The sequence below is a fragment of the Cetorhinus maximus genome, chromosome 4 (assembly GCF_964194155.1).
Source record: "Cetorhinus maximus chromosome 4, sCetMax3.hap1.1, whole genome shotgun sequence".
In the NCBI taxonomy this organism is placed as follows: domain Eukaryota; kingdom Metazoa; phylum Chordata; class Chondrichthyes; order Lamniformes; family Cetorhinidae; genus Cetorhinus; species Cetorhinus maximus.
Window position 1 is genome coordinate 155,418,968 of NC_135882.1, and position 26,215 is coordinate 155,445,182.

The following is a 26,215-nucleotide window of genomic DNA, read 5'->3' on the forward strand; positions in this document are numbered from 1 at the left end:
AGCTTCCTCGTATCTAAATGTGTTTCGGGTGTACGAAGACCTGCACGATATAGTCTTAAATTGTTGATTCTCAGCTGAGATGTGAAAATACATAAGGCCACCCTCCTAAATTTCTTCAGCCTTGTCCTGGGAAAAGTAGAGGATCTAGTTCCTAGTATTGTTCAGTGTAACTGTGCTGACATGTTTATGGAATGGGGTTGCCCTGACCTATCGCATTTCAACAATAGAGAAGGGGTGAACAATATTGAAAAGCTTTTGTTTCCCCCTCCTCTCCTGGAAAATTAAGTGGAATAGGATTAATGCGGGTAGTATTGTTTCGCAATTTACTGACAAGCCAACTGCTGTGATGTAACATTCTGTGGTCTTTCAATACCCATAATACTATCCATATCCATTTTTATGTTACTAGTATGAAATTGTTCATCCCATCGTCTGGTCATTTGTTCATGGCAGCATTAGTGCAATTTTCAGTAAAAATGAGAATGTACTACTGCATATTTGAATACAGCTATTAATGTCAATATGTTACGTCCAGCAACTATAAAACATTAATTAAGGAAGGTCGTATGCAATGGCACAGATCAAAAATCATCACATGAAATCATTACATACTAGGTAATTGAGTCATGATGTAATTTACAGCAAAGGAGATCATCTGGCCCATCGAATCTATACTGGCTTTCTGTAGAGCAATCCAGTCAGCCCCATTCTTACCCCCCCCCCCCCCAATCCCTGAAGCCCTGCATGTTTGTTTTCCTCCAGCGCCCATGCAATTTCCTTTAGAAGTCATTGAACATTTCCATTTCCACCACCCTCGTAGGCAGCGAATTCCAGGTCATTACCACTCGCTTCGTTTTTTTCAAGTTGTTTCAGGCATTCCTTGGGACTCGTACACCTTCCTGTTAAAGAAGCAGGACGCATTGAGAGAGCAGTTAACAAAGTACATGGGATCTTGAGTTTCATAAATAGAGGTATCAAGTATAAAAGCAGGGATGTTATACTGAACCTTTACAAAGTTCTGCTTGGGCCAAAACTAGAGTATTGCATCCTGTTCTGATCATCACTCTTTTTAAGAAGGATTCGAGGATCCTCAAGAGGGGACAAGATGATTTGCCAGATTAGTTCCAGGGATGATGGATTTTAGTTACAAGGTTAGGTTGGAGAAGCTGGGGGTGTTCTCCTTGGTGCAAAGGAGGTTGAGAGGCATTTCAAAAGAGGCGAGTAAGATTTACAAGTTTAGAAAAAGTCAACCAAAGAAAAGTTGTACTCATTAACTGTTGGTATGAGGACTACAGGACCCCACCTCCGCCACGCAATGTTCTACAGTTGCCAACGTACCATCTTGGAGTCGTATTTTTGGTTAATGTAAGAACTTAGAAATAGGAACAGGATTAGGCCATTTGGCCCTTCAAGCCTGCTTTGTCAATCAGTACGATCATGGCTGATCTGATATGGCCTTAATTCCACTTTCCTGCCTGTCACCCATAACCCTTGAGCCCCTTATCGATCAAAAATCTGTCGCACTCAGCCTTGAGTATATTCAATGACCCAATCTTAACTGTTTGCTGGGGAAGCGAATTCCAAACACCGATGACCCTCTGAGAAGAAATTCCTCCATCTTCATCTTAATGGGAGACCCTTGTTTTGAACTATGCCCCCTAGTTCTGGATTTCCCCAGAAGAGGAAACATCGTCTCAGCATCTACCCTATCCAGTCCCCTCAAGACCTTTATGTGTTTCAATAAGATCACCTCTCATTCTACTTAACTCCAAACCTGTTTAGCCTTTCCTCATAAGACAACCCCTTCATCCTAGGAAGCGGTGTAGTTAACCTCTGAACTACCACAAAAGTATCCCTCAAGGTAACCAAAAGTTCTCTCAGTACACTAGTCGTGGTCTCACCAATGCCCTGTACCGTTGTAGCAAGACTTCCCTACTTTTATACTCCATCCCCCTTGAAATAAGAACTGTAGAAAAGTTACAGCACAGAAAGAGGCCATCAGCCCATTGTGTCTGCGCTGGCCAGGAAAAAAAAAACAGCTCTTCGAGCTGTTGGCACCCATGGAACCAACACTATACATAACTTGATCAATTCTAGAAGAGGCATGAAGAAGTCAGGAGGGGAAGGGAGAAGAGAATTTCCAAAGATTTGTGAAAGTCAAATTTAGGATGTTTACCTACATGGCCAACATTCCATTTGCCTTTCTAATTAATTGCTGTACTGGAATGCTGGCTTTTTGTGAATGATGTACAAGGATATCCAGATTGCTATGTACCACCTCAATCTGCAGCCTCTCTATTTAAATAATACTGTGCTTTTCTAGTCTTGCTACCAAAGTAGACAGCCTCATTTTCCCACATTATACACCATCTGTCAAAAATTTGCCCATTTGCTTAATCTATCTATGTCCGTTTGAAGACTCTTTGTAGCCTCCTCACAATTTGAATTATGAATTTCTTATGCCACTAAAACTCAGTTACACCTTATTCAACAAGTTGTAAATTTCTAACGGCTTTTATAGCAAGGCTAATGACATGGAAGATAAAGTTCATGTTAACTCGGTGATTTCAAAAGATTTCCACAGGAGCAGGACTCACTGACAGTAACTTCTGTTTTCCACATTTAAATGCACATGTGCAGACACCAGAAGTTGCTGTCAGTATCACAGTTGGAATGACTGCAAGTGATGAGTTTTGACATTACAACTGCAAAATCCAGACAATTCATAAAATTATAAAAAAGACTGACCTTTTATATGGCACCTTTCATGATCACAGGACATCTCAGTGATACGCAGTAAATGAAATACTTAACTGTAGTTGCTATCGTAATGTAAGAAATTTATTCATAAAAGGCATCCTATCTGACTAACAAAAATAAACTGATCCCTCTTTGTCCTCAACATATACAGCCACACATTTGGCTACACCGTCCTCCTCCAAAGCCTCCTGCACTTGCCTGGTTTCATTCCTATCTAATTGTAACCAGAGTATCGTTTGTAATGGCTTCTTTTCCTGCATCTGCACTGTTGCCTCTGTCCCTCAGGATCTACCTACATGTTGCCTTTCAGCAATAGCATTTGAAACCAGAATGCTGGTCTTCACATATACACTAACAACACACCACCACCAGCACCTCTTTCAATGCCTCCACAGTTAAATTCACGTTAATTGTTAGACATTCAGTATTAGATAAGCAGAAAATTCCTTCAACTAAACATTGGGAAGACCGAAGCTATTGCCTTTGGCCCTTGCTACGAAATTCATGCCTCTCCCTGGCAAATGTCTGATGCTGAAGCAGACTCTCTGCAGCCTTGCTGTCATATTTGACCCGAGATGAGCTTCCTTCCACATATCTGTGCCATCATTAAAACCACTCATATCCATTTTTGTAACATCACTCGTCTCCACCCCTCAGTTCATCTGCTGTTGAAGTCTTCATCCACACCTTTGTTACCTCCAAACGTGATTATTCCAAAGCCCTCCAGACTGACTTCCCACATTCTACCCGCTAAACTTTGTGTCCTTACTTGCACCAATTCATTCAACATCCTTAGCTGGCTGACCTGCTTTGGTTTCCTATTGAGCAACACTTTGTTTTTCTTTTAAAATTCTCAGCCTTGCTTTCAAATCAGTTCATAGCCTCGCCCTTCCCTATTTCTAATCTCCTTCAGCCCCACAAATCTCATATTGCACTCATCTAATTCTGGCCTCATAAGCATATTGATTTTTTTAATTGCTCCACTATTGGTGGCCATGCCTTCAGTTGCCTAGATCCTAAGCTTTGGAATTCCCTTTATTCCTCTTTTAAGATGCTCCTTAAAACCTACCTCTTCGACCAAATTATTCACCACCTATCTTAATATAGTCTTGACTTGGCAGATTTTGCTTTATTGTGGTCCTGTGAAGTGCCTTGGAATGTTCTATTAAATTAAAGCTGCTAAGTAAATACAAGTTGTTGCAATATTAACATCAATTTTTAGGCCAATTAAGGGTCCCCACACCATAGTGAGGTGAAAGTCTCTAGGAAAATCTGCGCCTTATCTGTTTTCAAAAATACCAACTGCAAACTGTTTTCAGCATTCTCTTTTGACTTCCAGCAATTTTTGGTGGAGGGTGGCAAGTAATGAGAATTGTAACCTATAATTTAATGGGCTAAATGAATACTTACAGAAATGCAAAATACAGTGTTAGAAATCTGAAATAAATAAGCTACTTAATACACTGCGGGTCACACATCTGTAAAGAGAAAGAGTTGATGTTAATGACTTTTCATCAGAACTGGGAAAAGTTAGAGTAGTAGGTTTTGAGCAAGTACAGAGGAGAGTGTGTTGGCGGGGGGTGGGAGGGGTGTGGTGCAATGGGATAAGGGTAGTAGGTGGAAGGGAGGAGTGGAAGAACAAAAGAGAAGCTCTCTATTGGGGTGGAAAGTAAGCTTAAATGGTGAAAAGGAATGTTGGTACAAGATAAAAGTAGATTGTAATTTGTCAAGAAAAGGAATGAAAGGTGGGTTTAGGAGGTGTAAATGGGAAAACAATCATTTTCTTTTGTGCAGTAGCTGTTGACAATGGAGGCAGGGGATATGATCTGAATTGTTGAGCTCTATCACTCCACATTGCACTTTCTAGGCCTTTTTGTTTCTTGACTTGTCACATGCCATCACCTTTTGCATTGCACCATTGTTCTTTTTTCATTTAATCTCTCCTGCCTTCATGCTATCCCAGACCTTCCTGTTTCTTTCCTCAGTCTTATCGAACCATTTTTGATTAGTCTTCAAAAAGAACTGATGCCATTCCAAACGAAGACTTGCGTGAAGCACACCCTATGCCTTCACTTGAATATATCGGGTTTCTTCATTCGAATATGCTGGACAATCTGTAAAGAAGAAAAAAAAAGCCATTAAAAATGGAGATATGAATAAGTTATAATTCCCCAAAAAAAGCAAATGAATGGGGAAGGGAGAGAAAATTTAATTCGGTTTAAGTAAACAGATTAAATTTAATGTAGATAATTTATCTCTAATTAATGCTCTGTTTTCTGCCACATTGTATATCACACTAGCAGGTGCATCCATCTGTTTCCTGTTCAGATTATTAGTTGCATTGATAGCCAGTAGGAGTGAACTATCCACCTGCCATTTATCTAGGGGCCAACAGGAAAAGTAACTTTTCTTGTGGCCAAGGGAAATTACGTCATTGTTCTGACTAAGCTGTGTGGATGAGCAAACTTTACTTCTGTAATGAGTAGGCTGTTGAGCAGTTTGAGCTCGAGTCATTCTTTGACCTGGAGAGAAACAATGAACGTTTTCCTGCAGCATGGAATTTATACAGACATTATTGTTTTCAATCAGTGAATTGATGCTCAATACCGTCATTTATCCTGTGTATAGTGTTGTGAGAAAGGCTATTTCAACTAAATCCCACTGCTTTCCTGCTGTAGTAAAAGATTAGACTTTCCCTTTGATTCTGTGTGATCATTTTGAATGCTCCATTTCCATCAAATTACTATGCACAATTACCATGAAAGATTTTCAAAAAATACGTTTTTGATAAGCTGCTGCATTAATATGTAGAATGTACTTGATAACTCACATACGTTCAGCTCATGCTCTAAATTGAAAAAAAAATCCTAAAATCCTAGGCCAACACAAAGTTATGAACAAGTAACCTTGCACAACAGCATTGCAGGTAGTTATTATTTTCAGCCCTCCATCTTGGCTCCTCGTCACTTCCCAAGATTTAACCTGAATCCCAAAACTTTAATTTTACCCAGTAACCTTTCATGTGGAACTTGCTATTAATTGAGTTTTTCAGAGTTGTCACTTCAAAGAAGTCAGCAATCGATTAGACAGGATCTTTGCATTTGAAACCATGTTAATGACGATTTACTAAATTGTAATGCTTCAGTAATGAATTGCATTCTTCTATACAGGAATAATTTTTCTGTAATTATGATCTATTTTTTCACTTTCTGAATATAAACTGCATCCCATTTCCAAACTTACCAATACCACCCCAGTGTCTACTGACTCCCTCATGCCTCTCAAATCTCTATCCTAGCACTCTACAATGAATGTCATCTGTTTTTCGTTTGAGCCCTTTTAACTCTCATATCCATCTCGTTTATATTGAAGTCATTTTTTGTGTAGGTTATTGAGGAGATTAAACAATTTTGCTTGTTGCCTTTTAATGATTATTTGGACAAAGTCATTTAGAAAATACACCTTATTTTCTTCATCTTTCAAGTTCGTTTACAACTTTGTCACACTCTTTCTTCACACTGGATTTTTTTAATTTATTAAAGTTGTGCTTATTCTAATTTTATTTTAAAAGATCAGGAATTTTTTAAATTATAAGTACATCTTCATGGATGGACCTATCATGTGATGTAATTAGGCGGAACTCATTTGGCTGTTAATTAAGTTATTAGCTGACCTGGAACCTTCATGGACACTTCAAAGGAGGTCTGTTGCGAATTCAGTAATGAGCCTTCATCGACTATAAGAATTTATATTTATAGTATTTGCATCTCTTGACTCATGAGTGATGCATTAGCTTTTTTTTTGGCTCTTAGTTATGAAGCATGAGAATGTACTTTTTTGTATATTTGCATCTTGGGTGATAAATTTGTTTTCCAAATTGCCTTTAGACAAAAGTTTATCACTATCTTCCTTTTGTATCCAGAATGGTTCCAACCATGAAGAGTTTTCTTTTTGAGCACAATTGTCTCCAATCTGCTATATGAATTGCAACAACATAGCACTTAGCCATAGGCTATTATGGCCATGGGGCTGAATCCTGCAGCTGTGGTTTAGTTGGTTTTTAATATTATTATGGAGGCAGAATTGTGGGTTGATGAGCGTTTGGGTTTGTCTTTAGTTGATACCTATGATAGATGAGGTAACATTCAGACACAATGCTTCATCAGAACTGAAAAGCTGATTAATTGCATTTAGAAAGAAAGAGGATAATGGGAAGGAGTGAACACACGATGTAGAATGAACTATAAAGTGCATAAAAGGAATTCAGGTAATGGTTAAGTAGCAGCAGATACACAAGATGGTGGGAAGAAGGATAACATGAAAAAGGTGCAGACTGTGAATAGCTGAGGTTGTGGGGTGCTGGGAGGAAAAGAAAAGCTATCAAATTAGAATAGAATCCAGCAATCTAAAGAAATAAGCAGGCTTGTAACAAGGGTATAGGTTACCCCACCAGCACTATAGTGGTCTGGTGGAGGGTCTCCAAATCAGTCAAGCCTTCTCCCTAATGCAGCAAGACCTGGGCAATATCCAGGCTTGGACTGACACGTGGCAAGTAACATTCGTGTCACACAAGAGTCAGGCAATGACCATCTCCAACAAAAGAGAATCTAATCACTGCCCCTTGATGTTCAATGGCATTACCATCACTGAATCCCCCACTATCAACATCCTGGGGGGTATCATTGACCAGAAACTGAACTGGACTAGCCATATAAATAAATACTGTGGGTACAAGAGCAGGTAGAGGCTGGGAATCCTGCGACAAGTAGCTGATTCCGCAAAGCCTGTCCACCATCTACAAGGCACAAGTCAGGAGTGTGATGGAATACTCCCCACTTGCCTGGATGAGTGCAGCTCCCACAACACTGAAGAAGCTGGACACCATCCAGGACAAAGCAGCCTTGCTTGATTGGCACCACATCCACAACCTTCAATCCCATCAACACTGATGCACAATAGCAGCAGTGTGTACCATCTACAAGATGCACTGCAGGAATTCACCAAGGTTTCTTAGACAGCACCTTCCAAACCCAAGACCATCTAGAAAGACAAGGGCAGCAGATAGATGGGAACACCACCACCTGGAAGTTCCCCTGGAACTCCCTAACAGCACTGTGGGTGTACCTACACCACATGGACTGCAGCAGTTCAAGAAGGCAGCTCACCACCACCACCTTGAGGGAAACTGGCGATGGGCAATAAATGCTGGCCCAGCCAACGAAGCCCACGTCCCGTGGATGATTTTTTTTTAAACTTATCTTCCATCCACCCACAATCAGAATTGAACATACCCATCTTGTATTACCAATATCCCTCATAATGTAAGTTGATACTAAAGTTAAATTTTGAAATTAATAAAGTCAATTACTAAGGCCAGACTTCAATCTCAATTCTTATCTTTATCTTGCACTTCCATTAAATTGGGAGCTATATGCATATAACTTCAGTATGTGGCTTAAGGAATCCTGAATTGTAATGAGAATACTTATTGCAAATTAACTCTGAATAGTTTATTTTCACTTAAAGTTATCATCACCTGAAGATTCACATTTGTTCTTGCAGGTCTTCCAGAACAATACTACAGCCTCACCTGGTTCCTTAGCCCAATCCTGGGATTGATCTTCACTCCTCTGATCGGTTCGGCAAGTGACCGCTGCACCTTGACCTGGGGCCGCCGGCGGCCTTTCATTCTTGCTCTTTGTATTGGAGTTCTCTTTGGGGTTGCACTATTCTTAAATGGCTCCCTTATAGGTAAATATGGAATTTTTCAGTTAATTTAGTTACAGCGCAAGTAATATTTCTTTGTGTTGTAAATAATTTGGAAGTAACTTGACTTCAAATTATAACTCAATTTAGGAATGCCTGAATGTCACTGATTAGAAGCCTCAGAAGTAGTGTAACACTCATTTTCCTCTTGGAAATCTATTTGATTTGTTGTGTACATGAAGCTAAAGAATATCTTATGAATCCCACAAGCAACTGTGTTTGTGAATGCAGTGTGGATTAATAAGTAACAAAATATTCAAGTGCAAAATCTCAGTTGTCCACTTGTTGAATGTTTTAGTAACAAAAATGAGAACTTCTAACCAACCTCCAGGCAGCTTCAAGTGGTTAAGATGATGGGTGTTGTAATCCACATTCAAAACCATGGAGGAGGTGTCAGCTGTGGCTCAGTTCATAGCACCCTCGCCTTTGAATCAGAGGGTTGTGGGTTCATGTCCCACTCCCGGAAACCAAGAACTGTGATTGTACTCGAAAAGAGTTGCAATCTGTGACTGTTGATAACTCGAAAGAGTTTCAAAACCATGGAGCAACCTCTGATTCTTATATGCATAATTTAATTAATTTAAATACTGTAGTCTGGGCTTTAGGTAATTGGGTCAAATTTGGAGAACTAGGAAGTGCTCCAAGATAGCCTTATCAATGATCGTACCCCTTCAAGTAATAGTGGGTGTGTAGTGAGGATGGAGAAGCCTCTGGACAGGGGAAATAATTATCTAAAAAAAATTCCAAGGATAAATTGCTCCTTGATGTAGAGACTCCAGAGAGACATCCCAAACCAAGTCTTGGGGTTGTCGTATAATAACTTCAAAATAAAACAGATTTTCCAATATTCTGAAAGCACATTTTTTGTCTATGTTGGGCCACCAGGGCAAGAAGACATTAGAAAACTGTAGATTAGGTAGTTAAGTGGCAAATGAACTTTACTATAGGTAAATAGGAGATGATGCACTTTGGTAGAACAAAATAGAAAAACACCATCTACGTCGTTAGAAATAAGAAACTGAAATGGGTTGGAAGAACAAAGGGATCTAGGGACACAGGTGAGCAAATCATTGAAAGCAGCACTGCCAATCAGGAAAGCAGTTAAAACTTTGACAAAAAGAACTGGGATTTGTTTTTAGGAGTATACAATCCAAAACAAGTCCTAAAGGACCCTGTGAGGTTGCATTTAGCATTGTACGCCATTCTGGCCTCCATGTTGTACAAAGGACACAGAAGCACTGGAGAAAGTGCAAAAAAGATTTACAAGGGTGATACCAGAACTGAGCGATTTACAGCTGTAGGAATGATTGAACAGGTTGGGGCTTTTTTTTTAAGATAAGGTAATCCGCTAGATCTTTAACATTATGAATGGGTTGGACAGGGTAGATGTGGGGAGAATGTTTCCATTTTTTGTATTCTTTTGGGATGTGGGTGTCAATGGCTAGGCCAGCATTTGTTGCCCATCCCTAGTTGCCCTCCATGGGTGATGATGAGCTGCTGCCTTGAACTGGTGCAGGTACTCCCACAGTGCTGTTAAGGGAGTTCTAGAATTTTGATCCAGTGACAGAAAGAATGGCAGTGTAGTTCCAAGTCAGAGTGGTGTGTGACTTGCAGGTGGTGCAATTCCCATGCTTCTGCTGCCCTTGTCCTTCTTGGTGGTAGAGGTCACAGGTTAGGAAGGTCCTGTCGAAGGAGCCTTGGAGTCGCTACAGTGCGTTTTGTATATAGTACGTACTGCTGCCATGAACTGCTTTGTCCTGGATGGTATCGAGCTTCTTGTGTTGAAGCTGTACTCATCCAAGCAGGTGAAAAATATTCCATCATACTCCTGACATGCGCCTTGTAGATGGCGAACGGACTTTTGGGAAGTCAGGAGGTGCGTTACTCTCCGCAGAATTCTCAATCTCTAACTTGCTCTTGTAGCCAGTGTTTATGTGGCTGATCCAGTTCAGTTTCTGGTTAATGGTAACCCCAAGATGTTGATAGTGGAGGATTCAGCAATGGTAATGCTATTGCATGTCAAGGGGAGATGATTAGATTTGTCTTATTGGAGATGATCATTGCCTGGCACTTGTGTGACACAAATGTTATTTGCATGAATGTTGTCCAAGTCTTGTTGCATATGGGCATGGACCACTCCAGTATTGGAGGAGCTGCGAATGATACTAAACATTGTTCTCTGATGATTGCACATCTCCGTTTCTGATGTTAGGCAGGTCATTGAAGCAGCTGAAGATGATTGGCCTCCCACAACCACCTCCCTTTTGTGCTAGGTATGATTCCAACCAGTGGGGAGTTTTTTCCCCCTGATTCTCATTGACTTCAGTTTTACCAGGGTTCCTTGATGTCACATTCAGTCAAATGCTGTCTTGATATCAAGGGCAGTCACTCTCACTTCACCTCACCTCTTGAGTTCAACCCTTTTGTCCATGTTTGGGCCAAGGCTAATGAGGTCAGGAGCCAAGAGGCCCTGACAGAACCCAAACTGAACTTCAGTGAGCAGGTTATTGCTGTGCAATTGCAGCTTGATAATTGGATTTGGATTTGCTTTTTGTGGATAATACAGACCTGGGCAATTTTTTCACGTTGCCGGGTAGATGTCAAGGAAATTTCTTTACTCAGCAGCTAGAAAGTGGAACTCGCTGTCACAGGGTGGTTGAGGTAAATGGCTTAGATATTTTCAGAAGGAAACTAGATGAGTAACATAAGAGTATAAAAAAAATATGGCAAAAGGCTGAGATAATGTAGATAGAATGGGAGGAGACTAGTGGAGTATAAATACCAGCAGACTAGCTGAGCTGAATGCCCGTTTGTGCGCTCTCTGCTACGTAAAAAGTGCAAGTGCTTTTTCAAAACAATAATGGTAAGGAAGTTATCATGAAACCTGTTTTTTCCAAAGATTTGCAGTATCTGAGAGTCTGAATAAGACAAAACCAGTCAAAATTTCTATAATTTTGCATATCTTCCCATACCTTGATTTTTGGTTATGTTAAGTAATTTCAAAATTCTTGACCTGACTGTTTGTTCCTTTTCTGGGCTTCCACCTGCCCCAGACATCTGAGCTAACTTTCCCTATGGCTGCCAAGGATCTGAGTAAAGGTTAATTACAACAGATCATGAACCAAATAGGTAGTACTTGATCAATATTCTAATTGTTAAATTACAATATGAAATGTAATACTAACACAAGTTGTTGTATATACACAGCAGGCCAGTCAGCAAATTGTCACCAGTGTAGAGAAAACAAGATACGTAAATCAATATTTTCTCAACTGTTGAACTGCTTGTTTTCACTGTACAAGAATTAAACCGTTAGATACAACGTGGCAGTCAAGTTTATACACTGATTACCTCTGTAGACTACCTGCAGTTTACCAATAAGCAAATTAACTTTTTCACATTAATAAACCTTAATAAAGAAGTGAAAGTGTCTTGCATCATCTGTGTAACCCTCTACCATGGACTTACTAAGAAATGTTTAGACTAAATAGTTGTCAAAGCTTAATTTTGTTATTGCTGGTAGAAAATGGGTTATTCTGATCAATACTTCACCAGAGCATATAATTCATTTAAATTTTGGAATTTCAATACACAACCAAGTTGGTTCAGTGGGCAATTATACTTTGGGAATTTGAATAGCATCAATTCAGTCTAGACAGGTACTGATACTATTAAGAATTAAGTCAAAGTTTGATTATCCTTGATTGAGAACTGACATGAATTTTGTCACAATTCTTTTCAGAGATTAGAAACAGACGAAAACTTCTGTCTTTTTATGCCCTTGCCATTCCTCCTCATATAAGGAAGACACCATCTTTTCCCTTTATAGGTCCTTGTGCTGTAACTGGATCCCTATTTTGGATCCCTGCTCGCACCCATAGTATATATCTTTCTGTTTTTATGGGGAATCTTGTTTCACCTAAAATTGAAACTTAATCCAGATATGGCCTGGAAAAAGAGATTTTTATTGCTGGATACTCTGCTTTTGAGTTAGTCCAAAGCACCTATTCCCGTAGCAACTAATTTTTTTCTTTCCTGGGATGTGGGTATTGCTGGCTAGGCTAGCATTTATTGCTCATCCTTAACTGTCCTTAAGATGGTGGTGAGCCACCTTCTTGAACTGTTGCAGCCCATGTGGTGTAGGTTGTAGCCCATGGGTGTAGATACACCCACAGTGTAATGGAGCCACTCAAAACATTAAATTTCCACAGAAAGGAAATGAATTAAGTATTTAAAGTATCAGTAACATGCTCATTTCTCACGAGTGGAAGCAAGTTTACCGACACCACACAATGCTTTGTGGTTAATTTCATTAAAAAAATACAATGCATCATTTTTTTTAATTTTAGAATTGGTAGTTTTCAGTTTGATTCATTCACAGGCTTTGAGAATTCCATAAATCCAGCCTCTTTCACATGAGAAAAATAGTAGGAAGCAATTCATAGGAAATGTTTCCTGTTGTTTTCCTTTTAATAAAAGAATTCTCAAGCAGTTGTCAGAGGAGTACAAGTCCACATCCTTTATTATTGGAACACTCTGCTCATATCAGGTCCAAATCTTTACACTGCCTCCTGTTATGGTCTTCAGAAGAAATAACTAATTTCTTTACAAGTAAACGCTTTTTCACATGTGCACTGAAATTCAGCAAATCTTAGATTGGCAGATATATACACATGCTGTGTGAGATTATTTTTATAATATTTTAATATATGTATGTATTAAATATGTATATGTATGTGTTCAATATTTAATACATATTTATTAAATATATATATTGAGCCAAACAGGATTTTAAAAGGATATAGACCTATCCCTATAGGTATAAAGATGTCCTTGGATAAAGGCAAAGTTTAAAAACGTTGCTTAGAATGTTGCTAACCATCTCTGATTAATAAATTTTTTTTAAAGTGGAAATAATTGCTTGAAAATGAATAATATTCAGAAAGTAGAAGCACATAGTATTAAAGGGACAGTGGTAACTTGGTATGTTAAAAGGCTATTGGATAGAAGGCAAAGAATAGTGGTGAACATGTTTTTTCTGACTAGAGAGAAGTATGCAGTGGGATTTCCCCTGGGGTAGGTATTGCGGTCATTGTTTTTCCTTGATATAAATGGGTATAGGTGTTACTCACAATAAGTGCTTGTCATGAAAGAATGAGTCCAAAGCTAGTCTTTTACCTCAAGCTGGTTTATTCTCCAGAAAGCTCTTCAGTGTAGCAGACTTTCCTAGTCACTTCCACCCCACTTCCAGTGTTACAGCTGGTGTACCCATTTATAGTATTTTGTTGTATGAACCAATGCCCATCACCCGTTTTAACAAGCAGTTGTCTTTAATAATTTAATTGCCAGTCAGTCAGTCAAGAAGATGATTGTCAAGGTCCAATAACAATGCAATTACTGATACATTGACAGATTCCCCTCTTTTTAAATTAAAGCTTTTGAAAAATTAAAGAACATTCTTCTCGAAACAAACAGTCACGCATTTTCACATTTATGGATCCCACATTTCTTTACCAAATATATATAAACAATTATAAAGCAAAAAATATATAGATTTTACCTTTGTCATAATTTAGTAATATCATGGAGCAGGCATTTCTTTTCGTAAAACAGTCTGATAGCTGGTGGCTTGTCAACCCATCATATCTTAGAGATCTCTCTTCTCTCTAACATTTTTTATGCTAGCTGGGTCTATTAGCCTTTCGACGATACTTTTTGTTAAAAGAACATTATCCCAAAGAGGCCAGTTATCAACATAGCATTCGAGGGGCAACTGCTCTCATTGCCTCTTGTATAGTATTTCTGCCAGTATATTAGATAAGTAAGCCTCCATATCTATCGCTTCCATTAATGCCAGTTTTTCAGCTGCTGAGGTACGTTTCACTACCCTTTTATTTTCTTGGTCTCCCAAGCCAGCGGGTAACATTTATCATTCGTTCCCACCAAGAATATGATGAAATAAAAGCAAAATGCTGAAAAAACTCAGCAGGTCTGACAGTATATGTGGAGCGAAAAACAGAGTTAATGTTTCGAGTCTGTATGACCCTTCAGAAAGGTCTGAAGATCGTACAGACTCGACCTTAACTCTGCCTCTCCCTTCACAGATGCTGTCAGACCTGCTGAGTTTTTCCAGCATTTTCTGTTTTTATTTCAGATTTCCAGCATCTGTAGTATTTTGCTTTTATGTAAGAATATGATGAACCCTGCTGTGCTAGAATATCCATCTGGAAGATTGGTAATTTTTAGCAATGCTTCACATGCCAACCTCATCTTTTGGTTCGCCCAAGGCTAGAAACTTGAGTGTGCATCTCTCTGAATTTAATTTCTTTAATGTTTTATTTGCTCTCAGAAGTTCCTCAACTGTAGCATGTTTCATCATCATGCTCAGCTCCAACACGTCATAACTAGCATCGGGTCTGGTCTGAGTGCACAACCTGTTCAACTGCCCCATCGAGCTTCTCAATTGGTCTGTTTCTTTCTTGGTTGCAGGATCCTCTCTTTGTGAGGATCTAACCCGGCTTATTGGGATGCGATTAACATTTTCTAGATAAGATTATTGATTCAGTGTCACTCCTGACTTGTCCTGCTTAACGTCTAAACCTATGTATTTAAAGGCCCCTGACACCTGACTTCTAACCTGGAATTCCTTCTTTATCTTCTCAATTACCCATTGCTCAAATTCTACAGAGCCTCCCCACAGAAAATCACCATCATGCACAGAAAATCATCATCATCTTTAAAGATAATATTCCTGCTAGTTTCTTATGATACCAGTAGAACATCGCAGGGTCTGCCTTTAACTGAATGCAACTCATTTTCAACAGGACAGACCTCAGAAAAATACCATACTCTCGACTTATCATTCAATCCATAAACACACCTGTTCAATTTCTACAGCCTTCCTTCTATATTGCCAGCTTCTTTAGGCTGTTTGAAAAAAAAACTTCTCTTTGAAACTTCTCACCCTGCAGAAACACAGCCTTTATATCAATCAATCAATTTGCACTACCGGGAATGTGATGCTAAAATAGCTTAAAATCTTCAAGCTAATTTTCCCTGCAGTAGGGGAGTCCACCCTGACTACTTGATCCCCAAGTCTTTCTTCAAAACTACAAATCTCGCTTTGTACATGCCGTCTGGAAGTACCTTTTTCTGTACAGATCCACTTGTGCGATATATCTGGCTGTCCCTTTACAGGTATTTCAGTATATACGCAAAATACTTTCCATCTCTTTGTTTGCTTCCTTTATCCGCTTATTTTCCAATTTATTAGCAGCTACTAAAACCTCGGTCATAAGGACTTCTATTTCTATTGAAATTCCTAGCTTGTTCTAAAGTCCTCGTCCTTGTCAAACTGTGATCTCTATTCGCATTCCCCTTTTTTGCAAGACTGTGATCTTTCCCTGGGGTGACAACCACTTTTTGGTCACTGTGCTTTCTGGGCTTCTACATCATTACCTCGGTTTGCCAATCCAGGGGTCTTATCTCCTGTCCTCCATCCTTCACATTTAGCCAATGTTTGTATTTACCAGTGACCTTTCCTGCTCTCCCTATGATGGTGGTAACCCTCCACACACTAGCCCCATCTGGAATGCATGTTACCTTTTGTTTCTACTTTGGGTAGTTGCCCTTTAGAACAAATAGCCTTATCCTGTACCTCAGTGTTACTTTGTTCATCATCAGTCAACTCTCTATCTGCTGTAGTCGGCTCCTCATAACTGTCATATGTGCGCGCGCGTGCGTGCCTAAACTGTACACCTGATATGGTGCCAAAAGCCTTGCTGCATTTTCTCCAAAACCTCAGCTTTAATGAAAGCTTTTCTGCCTGCATGAAAAACGTTCGGATGAGCAGAAAAGGTGGAGCTAATGCTAGTCCCTTCTAGAGCAGGGGGAGCATCTGGTAGCACCGAAGGCAACTTCAGATTTTTTCCATACACCAACCGGTACAGAATCCCCCAATCATTTGCAAAGAGTTCATTGCGTGCTCTGCTCATACCAATGCCGTTTGCAATCTGGTTGGTCGGCCAATATTTTATGTAACATGTCATCTATCATTGCGTGGTTTCTCTCACAGAAACCGTTACTAAACCGGCTCTCAGCCGCAGTATGCATAAACAATGATGTGAAAATTTGAACATGTCTCGAAATTACTCATTGGCAAATTCCCCGCCATTATCTGTCAGAAATTTTGTTGGTGTTCTTGATCCTGTTCCTACCCATTTCTCCATGACCTTATCAACAATGGTCCATTTGTCCTTACTATGTATTACAGTGGATAGGCTAAATCTGGTTTCCATATCTGAAGTTTTGATAGGGGCTCAATATCGTAGGAAACACTCTATCCTTGTCCCATACTTTTAAGTCCATTGCCTTCCTGGGAGCACCTTGGCACCTCGCTGGCTGGTGTCAAGAGCCGCTGTCTGCCGCTGGCTACAACATGCTATAGATCATCTCACGAGTGAACCAGGCAGTCCAGAGCTGGTCACCGAGGGCTCGCTGCTGCAAATGGCGGGTGGAGGGCCAGAGTTGCCCAGCCATTGCCTCCACCCCCAAACACTGGGGCTGGCAGCAGAGAATGGCCACCCACTGCAAGGTGAAGATAAAGAGGAGCCTGTCCAGGGTGAAGGAGAAGAAGCCGGGCGGAGGAAGGGCAGCGCCGGCCGGAGAAAAGCCGCCAAGGGAAGCAGCATCTGGAGGTTGGGCAGGCAGCCCCGGAAAGCGGCCAAGGAGCCGGTGCCAGACGCTGATTCGGCTGGTGGGCAGGAAGATGAACAAGAGGCAGGAGCTGAGAGCATCCCCGAGGGAACCGGGCAAGGAACTAAACAGTGAAGGAGGAAAAAAAGCAATGTAATTACTGATACGTTGATAATAGGAAGTACAATTTTGAAATTTATGAATGACACACAATTTAACAGATAGTAGCATAGACAGACTGGTGAAATGAGTAGGCACATGGAAGATGCAACTTAATGCAGCTAAGTGTGAAGTGATGCAATTCAGAAGGAACAACATGGTGAGGTAGCATAATCTAAATGGTGTTATTTTAAGGATGGGTACAAACTCCAGACGCGGGGCTCATGTTTACAAACCTTTTAAGGAGGCAGAAGTGGAAACAATTGAAATTTACTACTGACCAAAGTATAGTCGCAATATACATGTTCAAAAAGCAGCATATACTATTGGGCTCAGTTTCACGCTGTCAGTCTAGGCATAAAATTGTGGGCTCATACTTAAGAATTCTGTAAATATTGAAGGATGTGGGTAACTTGAACTTTTTAAGCTAAACTAAAATGAAGATTTAGGCTTTTATTTTATATTGCACCTTTTCAAGTCATCAATGATCCAAAGCATTGAACATCTAAAGAGCAAGTGAATAGCGTTTTGAAGTGTAATCAATCGTGTTTTGGTACACAAGTGACGACCAGTTTGCAAGGTCCTAACTGAGACACCTAATTGGGTTAATCCACTTTGGTTGAGGACTCTTGGGGAGGCGTGGGGGTCTTCTTTCCTGGTGAATAGTCAGGCACCCCTTAGGTAATCTGAAAGACAGTCATGCACTGAAGTGTCAGAATATGTTCCCAAGTCCTGAAGGGGGATTTGAATCATAAACTTTGCCTCAAAGGTGAGAGTTCTATCATTTGAATCAAGTTAACACTAGACCCTTTTTCTTTCATGTGCTGAGGTGTGAATGGCAGTACTGAAATATTTATCTATTCTAAATCCCCTGCTCCCCCAAAGAAATGTTTTTACTATACTGATGTCTGTAGCTATAGCCTTAAATTTATAAAACACAAAATGCTTTCAAAGAAATGCTATTTTTCTGCTTGTCCCCAAAGCCACCTTACATTGTCTTCTCACAGAAAAGAGGGTAATTATTATAAACAAATCAGAGCACTATCTTCCTGGGGCTAGCTTTTTCACTTGTGCCAATGTAAAAGTGGGCAAAGAAATTGCTAAAGTATGCTTGTGAATTTCTTGACCCATTGTCACACTTTAGCATGCAGGTGGCACGATCACACAGGCAAATGAGACCTTAATGCTTTCCATGTTTAACTGTTAGTAAGATTTTGTACTATTCAGTACCAACAAAATTATAACTAATTAAGCTACAAATTAAGCTACAAAGAACCATAACATGTGTTTCATTTCTCTTTAATTTTCTTCCATCAGTTGTCACGACTCACTGGGGATAGTGTGCTGTAGTATCAAGCCCCACTGCTCCCTGAGCCATGACACAGGTTTCTAAACTTAACAAATAAATAACTGTTTATTTAACAAATTGTCTGTAACCGATGGCAAAAGAAAGAAATATGAACTGATAACTTACAACTTAAACTCTATCCCTCCTTACATGCACGCGTGCCAGGCAAAAACATGAATTTTAAGGGTGAGATAAAACCGTTCAATAGCACCAATCTGGAGTTCAGGATTTAGATGGGTTGACTTTGATTGCTTTCTTCCAAATTCCTTGCAGGTTGTTGTGGTTGACACAACGTGGTCTCCCAGCACATGCAGCCTGTGGTTCTCTGGTTGAAACTTGATTTTAATGTCTCTACTGGTGATATTTTTCCCCCCCTTTTCCTCCTGACGGGTTTCTCAAAGAAAACAGGATACAGTGATGTGAGTAGTAGCCAGCTAGCCACTACGGCAGGATTACTGGAGTCTTACAAAACACAGGAGAGAGAGGTTTCAGGTCTTTCCTCTTTTCAGGCTAGGAGCTGATCTACTGCACTATCCTTACACACAACCTGGCCACTTGGTCAGGAGCCAATCAAAACACCATCGTTGGGCAGTTCCCTCTTAAACCAGGTCTCCTTTCCAGCACCATTCTGTCCAATCTGGCACACATTGTTCTAGGAGATAACAACATTGTAGATTTTCTTCTTCCTGCTCTAGTAAACATCCCTTTTAAAATGCAGCCATGGTAGGTTTTAAAGCCACAGTCCAATCTTAAAGCCACAGTCCAAGGAAAAATTAAAATATTTTCTTTACACAGTTCCTCATGCCTACTGAATATAATTTAGTTTTATGCAGTTTCCTGATTGGTACAGTTTTGACATTGTTTGTAAATGAAAGACTTGATAGAATAGTTATGTATAAATTTTCATATATAATAAGAAATTACCGAATTTAAGACAGCCTAAAGGTAAGTTTAAAATGTAATAGAACATCACCTTCTCATAGATTTCATTGCACTTCTATTGCAACAAGGGGAAAAAAACTAAAGCACGCAAGATGAAATTAGAAATTGTTTAATGAGAATGGAAGTTATGTAGAAAAGTCAGTAAATGCATGAGGATATTGATTGACACTCGTTACATCATCAATTTTTTGGAACCTAATGAACCAGATTTTTCTGTGAGCTGTAAATGAACAGCACCAGTCCATTGCCTTTTTATGAAGTTTTGCAGCACAGGAAATTGGTGAAGAAAATGGACAATCAGATTGAAGAACCACTAATGATCAGCACAGGGTCTGAACCAGGAAATGTAAATTATAATAAATTCTGTGTCAGTTCGGGTACAGAAAACAAAATAGAGGAAAAGCAGGATTGGATTAAAAAGGGCAATAAGAGATGATTTTTAATGTATTTTTTAAATTCCAGGAATAATTAAAAGTTAAAAGAATGAGACTCCACACCTATTAAAGTTAACTTTCAGTGCTTGAGAGATTGTTTGACAGTAATTTAAAAGGTACTTATCAGACTTGCCTAACTTTTGGTGGCAATTTTAGTCCAGATCAAAAACAGAAGTACAAGAACTTCATGGTACTCAATACATTTGAATGGGGAGCCAGACAATGAGGTGCCATTTTTCACACAGTTTATGGAAGTGGGATGCATCTTGGACAGCAGTCACTAGAAGTTGTTATCCAATTTGCACATATATAACAGTAACCTCACTGTTATTTTCACAGCAAAATTTGGGCCATTGTAATTCTATTTCTTTGATAAAGATTTATCCTCAAAGGGGTTAGATTTGCTAAAGATGAAATTAATAAGTGGTTGTAACCAATTCACAAGATCCAGTTTCCTTCACTGGTAAGCTAACTAAAGATATGTAATGTTGATTTCGGAATTGAAACCTTTAACAAGATGCAACTACAGAAATCCTCAACATACAGTACATTTTGTATTTGCAGAGCATAACTGGCATATTATCTCCAAACATTGCTCCCACATCCCAGTAATCTGAGTCTTAGGAGGGAAGTGCAGGATTTTGACGTTTTTTTTGTGTGGGGTTGTGGGGACAAGGGGAGAAGATTAGAAAGGGAATGGATTAAGTTGAGTGGAAAAGTAAAATTACAATTTGAAGTCAGTATGAGGGTAGGTAATTTCACTTGTGTTTTAACCATTGTTAAAAGTAAAACTCAGCTTGGAATTTAAGTATGCGGAACATTTTTGTTATTCACACGCTGAATTAAGAAATCCTTTGACCAAACTATTTTGCTATACTGTCACGCCCCATCCCCGGGTGAGGTTCCCCAAAGTTGTTGATCTGGGCGAGAGCCCCCAATTTGTCACCATCTGGCTGGGACACCCCAAATTGTTATGCCCTGGGTGAGGGAGGATGAACTAGCTCCATGTCTTTATTCAGCATTCCGCCCCCCTCAGTTGGTTGCAATAATTTAATTTAATCTATAAAGGATCCCTTTCGCAGACACCTTGTTTCCCCGACCCAATCATTCCGAGCAAGTTCCTTGATCCTTTTTCAAATTCCAGGTACGTCTGGTCAGGCTGTCTCCTGAGGGTACGGAATTTCTGACGGTACGCCTCCAGCACTAACTGGTACACACTTAATATAGCCCTTTTTGCTGCCTCATAGTCAGTGACGTTTACCTCAGTCAGGGGGGAGTAAACCTCATGAACCTTCCCTGAAAGCTCACTCTGCAGTAATCGGGGCCACTGTTGGATTAACCACTTTAACTACTGTGCTAACCATTCAAAAGATATAAAGAAGGCTTCTGCCTCTGCTTCATCAAACTTGGGGATTAGATGAGCAAACCGGGTTGCTTCAATCCTCAAGTCTGAGCTAGCGGTGTCTTCAAGGGACCCATCAGGATGCATGCTCCTCGGTTTAAGCTTTGATTGAAACTCCCTTTTCCTTTTCTCTCTGCTGAAATTCTGTCTCTTCATGCCCTTTCCTGAAATTCCCTTTTCTCTCCTGAAATTCTAATTTCCATTTCTTCAATTTTAATCTCTCCACTGCTATGCTATCCATTTCATCGTCCTCAATTTCCACCTGTAGACCATTAGCCCCTTTTAAAATTTAAGGTTTTCTGGTTTTCAGTCGAAATTCTAATCCTAAATGCCTGGCTAACTCTTTTAACTGTGTGAGGGACCTAACTTTTAGATCCTCAAAAGTAACTGTTTCTGGTTCTGCTAAAAAGGTACTGGCATCGAAGTGGACCTTTTAACACTTCAGTAGTATGAACTCAAAGTCGTTTTGCAGTTCCTAAAAAATTTGATTTCAGAAAGACAATTTATCTTCCCCACTCCTAATTCATTCATTTCTTCTATGGGGGAAAGAATATTCCAGACTCCGAGCCCCCAATTTGTTTAAATCCCGAACGAACACTTCAATTTATTACGACCCACCCCGAGGTGAGATTCCCCAAAGTTGTTGACCCAGGTGAGACCCCTTAATTTGTCTTTGTCATTGGCTGGGATACCCCCAAATTGTTATGCTCCGGGTGAGGAGAGATGAACTGGTTCCCTGTCCTTATTCAGCGCAACCCCCTGCCCCACTCCCCCGTTGTTGGTCGCAACAAGATTTAATCTAAAAAGGATAGCTTTGGCAGATACCTTTTTCCCAGACCTGATCATTCTGGTTTTGAAGGAGCCAATTTTATCAGACTTTCTTGAGTTAAAGGTAAGAGTAAGTTTATTAACCACTAAAGGCAAGAAAGGATAAAACACATGCATATACAGCCATACGGGTTAAAAGTAAGAATTTAGCTTGAAGTAAGTGAACACGTACAGAACAGTCCTTGACTCATGGGGAGTAGGTGATTGAGCGTTGCAGCCGTTGCAATTCAAAATTCCAGTAGAATTGGCAAATGGTCAGTTTCAAGGTTCCAGTAGTGTTACCTCAGGTAGACGAATAGTCAGTTCCGGTAGAGTTGACTTCAGTAGGGAGGGAGATAGATCAGGATGTCTGAAAAATGGTGATTTGCAGGGGCACCGAGTGTGGCTGTTACTTCTGAGTCAAACGTGCAGCACTTGATCTCTCAGAACACCCACCAACAGACAGACACCGGAGCAACTTTTCAGATCATTTTTAACCCCTTCTTTGTATACTCCAAGTGGGAAGCAAATTCGCAAATCTGTCTGGGCATTACTCGCAAGATTTCTAATGAGATGATTCTCATCTCCCATTGCCTCTACCAGAGGGAGCAATTATTTTCTGGATGTCTTTGAAAGTACCTTGTCTGGCAACAGGGTGGGGTTCCATTACCTCTTAGGGAGTCACCCTGCAGCATTCCAGCCTGCGGCTTGTGTGCATTTTTTAAAAATTTGGGTCTTATTTTTAAAGCCCAATATTTCCGGTGTTTTTTTGCTTCATTATCATGACAATACAAAAGGCTTAAAAACAAGACAATGATGTTTTGAGATAGTGGAGCTTGGAATTGAAATGCATCCATTTTGGGACCCTGAAAGTTGTGTAGTAGCTTTAGTGCAAACATGTTTCTGGCGGTCCTGTTTTATTTTTAGAAATTCTGTTCCTCAGGTCTAGCCATCGGAGACATCCCGGATCATCAGCCAATTGGCATAGTCCTGACTGTTTTAGGTGTAGTAATATTGGACTTTTGCGCAGATGCAACAGAGGGACCAATCCGAGCTTATTTGCTGGATGTAGCAGACACTGAAGAGCAAGATATGGCACTCAATATCCATGCATTTTCTGCAGGTCTGTAACCTGTTTTCATTTAGTTTATTTTTCTTTTTAAATTTACCTCTGTAAAATGCGAAAGGATGGAGACCTTGCTAAAACTTGTGGTTTTTGACGTGAATTATGTAAATGGGTGTAAAAAATAGTATGTGTATGATTTTAAAGTGCAGCTATCCTTGGGTGAGAATGTTCCTATACCTTTTGTTAAATTGCTCTGTTTTTAAAGGCCATTGGCCAATTTGCTTTTTAGTTGAATATGCATGAGAAGGCTTTTCTAAAGGAATTTTATATTTGATGTACTTTATAAATTTTTTTAAAATAAGCTTGTAATTATAAATATTGTGGGCGTATTAGTGCATCAGATAGTTAGTAAAATCCATGCTCAATGGCAGAGGGTATAGAACATTTGTTTAGCCCCGGCTAGAAGTACTGTCTACATCTTGATCACCTTACTGCAGTTAGGAGGATATCCTGGCTTTAAAGTGGGTGCAAAGAAGGACAATAGGACAGATGGGAATTGGGCACCTGAGCTCCAAGGGGAAACTTGAGGTAGTTGAAGATCCACAGTAAACAAAGATTCATGGGAGATTTCATTAAAGTTCTAAAGGGGTATTGATAGACTAATCCAATATAAATTATCAGACATAACTGCAATGTTATCAACCTGGGGCCAATGACTTGAGTTTAGAAGTGAATTTAAATGTAACTACTTCACACATGGTGGAAAAGTTATGGAACAGATTGCCTGTATATATGGTAGCCTTAGCTAATTCAGGAGACAGCTGTCTATTTAACTGGATATTAAAGTCTTTATTGTACTTTTGGGCTGGATCACAATGATCTTTTCAAGTCCTGAATACGCAAACATAAGAGATATGAAGGTGTAGATCATATGGCTTGTCGAGACTGCTCTGCCATTCATTATGGGGCGTGGCTGATCTGGGGCTTCCTTGCCCTCTTTCACTGTTGTCCTGAAACTCCCTCCCTAACAGCACTGTGGGTATACCTACACCACGTGGACTGCAGCAGTTCAAGAAGGCAGCTCACCACCACCACCTTAAGGGAAACTAGGGATGGGAAATAAATGCTGGTCCAGCCAACGAAGCCCACATCTCACAAAAGAAGAAAATAGTTTATCTTTTTTTTAAAACTGTATCAGGAGACAGCTCATAATTTTAACTAGAACTTGCGTTTAAAATCTTTTTAATAAGGTAAATGGTTTATAGCTGCAGATTGAGAATCTAAATTGGTTTTCACCTCTTAATTTCTCCCTAGGTCTGGGTGGAGCTGTTGGCTATATGCTAGGTGGTTTAGATTGGACACAGACCACTTTGGGCCAGATCTTCGGATCCCAACAACAGGTCCTCTTCTTCTTTGCAGCCATCATCTTTTCTGTGTCTGTTGCTTTGCATCTCTTCAGCATTGAAGAAGAGGAATATAACCCTCAACAAGATCGAATTGACGAGGAAACTGAGCCGCGTGGTACTGTTAAGTTAAATGACAGCCTCCCGCCAGTCCCACGGCTTGACTTGCTCCACGAGGAAGGACCTTACTCTGCTTCAGTCTTCCCTAATGAAACCTACTCTGCGCAAGATGTCGACCTCGACTTCCTGGATGTAAACATTGGACGGAGCCAAAGTGACTCAGTTTTGCACATGCCTGATGCAACAATAGAAATTGAATCAGAGTTGCTATTTTTGCAGGACATTGAACCTTCTATTTTTCAGGACCAATGTGATAGCATGTGTCACTCTTTATCAAGTTTACCCAAAAGTAACAACCAGGAGATTATAACCAGGTTCAACCAAGTATCTGCTTTGCTCAGGGAACATGAGTTTGAAGGTTTTTCACAGAATGATCTGAAGACTGATTCCAAAGTGGCAAATGGACGTGCTGATGACCTCAGTAACGGTAATATTAACCATGACACAAGCGGAATTGGAATTAAACAATCAACGACCTGCAGCTCCATGCGTAGGCGGAGGCACATGTTCTACCGGCAGCCATCTCACACTTTTTCATATTATGGCAAGATTGGTTCCCACCGTTACCGCTTCCGTCGTGCCAATGCCATTGTCCTAATCAAATCCTCACGGAGTATGAATGACCTGTACGATCTGCAGAAAAGACAAAGGCAGCGACAGAGACAACGTAACCGGAGTGGTGTGACCAATTCCAGCAGTGATACTGAGAGCGAGGAAGGAGAGACTGAGACTACTGTGAAACTTCTATGGTTGTCAATGCTGAAAATGCCAAAGGAGCTATTAAGACTGTGTGTGTGTCACCTGGTAACCTGGTTTGCAGTGATTGGAGCTGCAGTGTTCTACACAGACTTCATGGGGCAGGTTATCTATGGAGGAGATCCAAAAGTAAGTTATTTTCAGTTTAACCATTTTCTTTGTTCTCATTCTTATCTTTTGATTATGTAAGGTGCACCCACTAAACCCATTTCCTCCAACAGATGAGGCAGAATATTCAGTATTGTGGAATTTAAAACCAATTGGCCTTGTTTAATGTCCACTCACAAAGAAAGTTTTAACCTATTTAGATTAGGGTGACCCTGACTAGGCTCTGTAGATGATTCCATATTTTCGGCGACATGAGCTATACTATAATTGATATTTATCTTATAACTTTCAATTTTGTTTATCAGATAGTGAAATCCAGGTGACTATCAGAAATTTAAGCACTGAAAGAGGCCTTTTGTACAGCACATTGTACCTGTGCTGTCTTTGAACAGAGCCACTCACTTAGTCTTATTCCTCTGTAGAATCATCCTCTGAAGGAGTTTATTAATT

General features: G+C 40.0%; 1 protein-coding gene across 6 annotated transcripts in view; it reads left to right on the plus strand.

Annotated features, from left to right (window-relative positions):
• Positions 1-26,215, plus strand: part of LOC144679970 (solute carrier family 45 member 4-like) — a 79,498-nt gene that overhangs the window by 44,033 nt on the left and 9,250 nt on the right. For 5 of the 6 annotated variants that reach the window (XM_078540989.1, XM_078540990.1, XM_078540992.1 and 2 more), the window contains exons 3-5: positions 8,323-8,511; positions 23,256-23,435; positions 24,693-25,786. In XM_078540989.1, coding sequence (XP_078397115.1) covers positions 8,323-8,511; positions 23,256-23,435; positions 24,693-25,786 — 1,463 coding nt within the window. The remainder of the gene's footprint in view (positions 1-8,322; positions 8,512-23,255; positions 23,436-24,692; positions 25,787-26,215) is intronic. The other variant, XM_078540994.1, reaches the window with a different exon arrangement.